The sequence below is a fragment of the Mya arenaria genome, chromosome 9 (genome assembly GCF_026914265.1).
Source record: "Mya arenaria isolate MELC-2E11 chromosome 9, ASM2691426v1".
In the NCBI taxonomy this organism is placed as follows: Eukaryota; Metazoa; Mollusca; class Bivalvia; order Myida; family Myidae; genus Mya; species Mya arenaria.
This window is the reverse complement of record NC_069130.1, coordinates 27,017,146-27,023,421: the sequence shown is the minus strand read 5'-3', so window position 1 is coordinate 27,023,421 and position 6,276 is coordinate 27,017,146. Positions and strand designations below refer to the sequence as shown.

At 33.0% G+C, this 6,276-nt stretch overlaps 1 protein-coding gene across 2 annotated transcripts; it reads left to right on the top strand.

Annotated features, from left to right (window-relative positions):
• Positions 1–429: 429 nt before the first annotated feature.
• Positions 430–5,807, top strand: LOC128203553 (G-protein coupled receptor dmsr-1-like). Of its 2 annotated transcripts, none has more exons than XM_052905011.1 (2): positions 430–534; positions 4,379–5,807. In XM_052905011.1, exon 2 carries the CDS (start codon positions 4,407–4,409, stop codon positions 5,514–5,516), a length of 1,110 nt encoding a protein of 369 aa, XP_052760971.1. In that variant the 5' UTR covers positions 430–534; positions 4,379–4,406; the 3' UTR covers positions 5,517–5,807. The 2 variants fall into 2 exon arrangements, with proteins under 2 accessions (XP_052760971.1, XP_052760970.1); XM_052905010.1 differs by having other exon boundaries at positions 430–746.
• Positions 5,808–6,276: the final 469 nt, after the last annotated feature.

The window sequence follows — 6,276 nt, the reverse complement described above, 5'->3', positions numbered from 1 at the left end:
GAGCGAACCTTCTTGTTTTTATGTATATTCTATAGCCGCCTTCATACAACCTTCATCAATATTAAACTGCTTAACAAGACAAAAAACACAAGCTTTAGCCGACATAAGATAACCCTAAGTAATATTACTCCATATAATGTAGAGAACTGTCAGTATATTAAGCAATTCCAAACAAAATCGGTGATCAAATCGAAATCATATTATCTGAAGACAAACATAAAACCATAAATAATATTTCAAATGTGCAAATGCATTGCCATTACTCCAATAAATTTTGGAATACCAGACCGTAGGCGCTCAGTGGTGTTTCTAGAGGGTTGATTTCTTTCTGCTATCAAACAGGGTTCGTGGCTATTGGAAAATGTGGCACTCGCCAGTGTATGAAACAGGCAAATAAGACAGGGTTCTTTGCTATTGGAAATTCGCTTGTCTTCTGGTGTTCTTGTGTTTAATGTAGGAATATTGAACAATACTGTTTCATTGTCAGCTTATTCTTGGAGTTATGACTGTCAAATATCAAGGTTACGCTACCAGGTGGATGTTTTTGTCTGTTTTTCTATTTTCTTATTCATCTTTAATGGGATAATATGTGTTCTTCTTTTTTTTAGATTTATAAAATAATTTCCTTTGGATTATCTTTTGATGTACTTTGCGTACAAAACAAAACATGCGGACAATACTTGTTACGGAGTTTCGTTTTGTGTTATACGTAACCTTGACGGAAGGAATATACAGTATAAGTACATGTATGTATTGCAAAACTCGTGAAGTTTTACATTATAATTTTCGATCATTTTTTTTCTGGTCATTCATTACAAAATAATTTTTACAGAAAAAGGCACAATTCTTCTACTGTGCAATTCCGGGCTGCTTCTTAGGAATAACAGCTTCCAAAGGTATTTTCGTGAATTGTTTTACATTAGAAGACCATATGATAATTGATAAAGACCAATATCCTATCAAAAAATACCAAACTTTTAAAGGATCACCAGGTAAACAATCTAAACCGCATGGTATTCAGAATCATAGTGTTTGCGAGTCAAATTTCTTAAAAATCATATTATCAATATTTATTACCGTTTATATAATATACAGACTACTACACCTTGTTTCAGTATTTTTAATTCTTTTATAGTCTGTGCTATAAGAAATCGAAACTATGGGAAAATAACGATATATTACAACGTGTCTTCTAAGTAAAGTGCATTGAATTAAAAAAAAAAAAATATGTGAGAATTATGACATCACAAAACGTGTTTTCTAATAGCAGTGCCTTGAATTTTACAAAATAAATATGAAAAAACAGACACCCAAAACCATGTTTGTTTAAGAAATACTCAACTAGTAAAATAGTTCACTTCCAAAAAAAACAACAAATGTATTATCAATGACGTATGATACGGAGAAATATATTGTTTTAAACACTAATTAGTAATACAAGTTTCTGACTTCAGGTCATATATTAACGTTATACCCCAAAATAAACTGTCATCGACTTTTACATACATAATGACACAATTCCGATGCAGATGCATGAGCACTGACTGAGAATACCATTTTTTTAAACTTACTATTTGCAAATGAAATTAGCATTTCGATGTTTTAAATCCTTATGATTGTGGCATTAACTTCGCCCAAATATTATTCTATTGCAATAGTCTATTGATCAACTTTACACATCAAATATACCAATTTACCATATCAGCGATTAGCAGTATAATTCTACGGTACACATATGGAACATATGGAACTTACTACTGAAAAATCAGGATCATACCCAGACACATCTTCCATATGTTCAGTTATCATTGGTCTCAATTGATCTTTTATTTCCGTTGTATCGAGCTTCATTTGAATAGTTTGAACTGATACTGAGCTTTGGCCAAGGTTAAAACAATCATCGTTGTTGACTTCATCGGCCATCACTTTTTCGCGATTTTTTTTCGAAAACAGACGACCTCACATCCGTCACAAACCGTCTTTACGCGATTCTCTCATAAATTCAAGAGCGCAAATATTTTATTATGAATGAGGTTTATAATTGTGTAAACACTAGGATGAACATATCTCATAAAAGTGCCATCGAGAAAAAACTCAGGCCTGATTTTGTTGTGAAATAAAAAATAACTCGAGATCAGCAATAATCATTGATGGTAAATCCCTTATCTTAAGTGGACAATAGCACGTGCATCTTTGATTAATTTCGGAGCAGTTTAATGGAATAATAAACGATTGTTTTACACTCTATATAAAATATGTAGTTTTGTTGGTAAATAAAATCTGCTTTGATAGTAGGCTTTACAGTATTAAATTACTAGAACGGAATGAATAATTTATCATTTAAAACCATCTCTTACTTCAAATGATTTTGTGTAAAAGGAAATGAAGAAATCATTTTAGCGATTGCATGATGCTGAAAGTAGAACATCGATTAGCACGACTGTGCATATATTATATAAAATGTATATTCAAACTTTGAGCTTTGTATGGTGGCGAATTGTTTTTGTAGGAGCAATATTACGAAAGAAACAACGTCAATAACTCGTGAAGTGGGTTTTTGCTAAGCTGGTTTCTTAACCGTAGGCAATTATAATCGGATGTATATAATCCATCATAATGTAGTTATGATAAGAAAAAAACGACTGATATTAGAAAAACGTATTTTATGAATGACGATGCGTTTATCTTATTCGAGTGGGACAACACCGGTTGGAAAGATAATGCCAGTTTTATTACCATATTTGAGTTGAAAGCCGGTTGACGTTCAATCAGTTTGAATTTTGGGGTGCAAAATTGCGAATCCTTAAAACGCGCTAGCACTTTTTGTGTAATTTGCAAGTTCATGTCAAAACACTCATACTGCATGACGGCACGATATTAAAACAATCATTCCTTATTTTTACTTTGTCCAATAGTTTCTAATTGCAGTAATTTAGAAAAAAAATGTACAATTAAGCAAAACAGTATCATTTTGTGTTTTTGCAAACAAACCTAAACTTTATGGACTTCCTCTGGTCGCACCAAAAGCACGATTATAAATGAATGGAAATGATTTCAACTATTTAGAAAGAATATATCCTTATATTGTATGGCATATCATTAATTTTAAACATTTAACCAAAACTCTTTGCAAAGTGTTCAATAAAAGGTTGGAAACAGTGTGAGCATAGAGTTTCATTGATAATTAATCCATTGTTCGTGTAATATTGCCGGCAAGAATATAACGCTTTGTTGACGTTCTAAAACAATAAGTATGGAACTCGTGCTAGTTTAATGACAAAGTATTTTGATTCAACCACATGCATTCGACTCAGTTTTATTAATTTCCATTTTCCTTGTCTATCTGACAGACCAAAAGAAATATATTGTGCTCATCTATACATTATTATTTCGTCGATGTTAATAGTTCAACTATGGAAGATGAAATGTTTGAATTCAAATTTCATACTGATTGTTCATGACTGTTGTATAGCTTGCTTGCGAATGAGTTCAAGTGGGCTTGCAGAAATCCAAATGATTTGATCGTTAGAAGGAACTGATGAGTAAAAGAAAACAACAATGAACATGATATAAATATAGGCTGTAATGTGTAAGGAATGCATTCCGACAGGAGTGGATATATTGTGAACAGTTTTGACTAGAACATAATGAACATAAACCATGCGGAGGAATTAAACATAAATATCATTATTCCATAAAAATGCGAATGTTCAACATGATAATAGGAAGGAACTACATTTGGCAAAATGTCAATTATTTTGTTTTGCCGCAAATGGAGTATTTATATTTTATTTAAAATGTAAACTTTCTAAATGCTATAAGTGTTTTTGTAATGGACTTGGAAGGAACCTACTCGTTTTTGAATGGTCCACATTCAGTTGCGATGTATTAACGACAACTTGTTTGGTGTTAAATAATCATTTAATCGCAATCACACAAAATGACCACGTGACTTTTAAATCAAAGATAATACATCAAATGTTAACCTGCTCAATGTCAACATTTCTTATGTCACAATAATGTTTACTACATAAAATATACTATGATGGATCATCTAAAGCTACTACTTACGTTCTTCATATGGGCTTTTATTTTTGTAGAGGGGATTTACTAGCGATACCGATACTAGATAATTCAGGAGACTGTCCTAACAGTGTATACATCATTTAGTTAATTGCACAATATCATACTAGTAGTTGTGACACACTTTACGAGTCCCTGATTTAAGTTATACGAAGAAACACTAGTTTTCGTATTCACATGCAATTTTGACGTCATCCTTTCCGATTTCGTAAAATGTAAGACCTTTTTATGCTTATTGCGTTTCTTTTTGGTGTTTAAAGTTACATTTTAAAGAAATTTTGTTTTACAATTTCAGGCTAGCCTAGGGCTTCATTTTCCAGACCATGTTTGAAGCAGTCGTCGAAATGGCGACAAACATAACAACACCTAGCAGTGAACAGATCGAGCCAAGTGCATTAGCCGTTTTTGGAGGCTGGTTTACATCTATACACGGATATTCAAGCCTAACTGTGTGTTTATTTGGAATACCAACCAATCTCATCAATATAACAGTATTATCGCGGAAGGATATGCGTAACCCAACAAACGCCCTACTTTGTTGGTTGGCAGTGGCAGACTTGTTGACTATGGTTTCTTACGTACCTTTTGTGATTCACTTTTATTGTGCCTTTGACCCTTACGACTTTTCCCCAGAAAAGTTTACATTTCCCTGGGCAGTATACATGCTCTTTCTCATAAACTTTGTTGCAACTACTCATACAATATCGAATTGGTTAGGTGTCTCATTGGCCGTGTTCAGATTTGTTCAGTTACGCTCTACTACAAAAGGTGCTGTCGCAAAAAGACGACTGTATAGCACAATACAGAAAGTGATTGCAGGGATATACGTATGTTCATGTCTTGTGCTAGTACCAAATTATATGACGAACAAAATTGTTGAATATTCGGACTTCGAAACAAACAAAACCGCGTACTTCATTAATGACATAAAACTGGGGACAAACGATACCAAACCAATTGTTTTAGTCAACGTGTTAACATATTCAATTTTGACAAAGATTGTACCTTGCATTTTGATGACAGTTTTCAGCGGAAGCTTGATAATAAGCCTCAACCTTAGTGGCCGCCAAAGACGTCGACGTCTTTCTGTAACATCCAACAACGTTCGACGCGAAAGTAGACAGGCAAAAACTACGCGAATGTTGCTTGTTGTGATTATCCTGTTTTTGTTGACTGAATTTCCGCACGGATTGTTAATTCTAATCAGTGCAGTCGTGCCAAACTTTTACAACAGCGTCTATTCACCTCTCGGTGATCTAATGGACCTCGTTGCTTTGGTTAACAACGCTATAAACTTCCTCCTGTACTGTATCATGAGTACACAGTTTAGAACAAAGTTCTTGCAAATGTACTTCAATAAACAGTCGACATTCAAAGACATGGAAAGGACACAACTTACAACATCCTTAAGAACAACAATTACTACACACTGAAAACATGACATCAAAATCACTTCCAATCCCGTCAGTTCAACTTAAACATTTTTACTATATTATTATTGACTGAAACAAAAGCTTATAGTACTGTTATTATATCCGATATTGTACATAGCATTCTATCAAGTGAATATTCCTCCATGAAACTTTAAAGTAATGTATTATTGAAACCATATCCATTGACGTATCATTCCATGTTACAAATTTGTTATTGTTATGCTGTTAAACATGTTTGAATGGTGTTTGGTAATGATTATAGTACAATATGCTAATTGTTCACAAAATAAATGTTTACAAAACATTTCTACTTTTCTTGTAAATACAATAGGAGTAGACAATTTTGTCCTTAATACGTTGGTGTTAACCGTCGATCTTCCATCAATAAACGCCACAATTCAAGTCATTTTAAATACCTTGGTGTTGTGTTGAAAAGTTAATGTGTTATCGATCATACAAACGCATCATACGATAATTATTTCCTGGTAATCGCACGAAATAAAACCTTCTATTTCGAAGCAAATCTTTCTATTGATTACGTACTACACAGCGTACCTTTGGGATTAAAAAAACAACAACACTTACAATTCAATTTTTAATCTTCAGACAGTATTAAACTATTTGCAAATGAATTGATCGTACGCTCATTGATCAGATGGCCCTGTTCTCGATATGATGATCGATATCACGAATTTTGAATATATTTTCTTTAAGATGCATAAGTATTACATGTGTAAGCCAAATCAACAATTATTAAAAA

What these genes read in the sequence shown, in the direction of transcription:
- LOC128203553 (XM_052905011.1), top strand. Translation starts at nt 4,407, where the DNA reads ATGTTTGAAGCAGTCGTCGAAATGGCGACAAACATAACAACACCTAGC.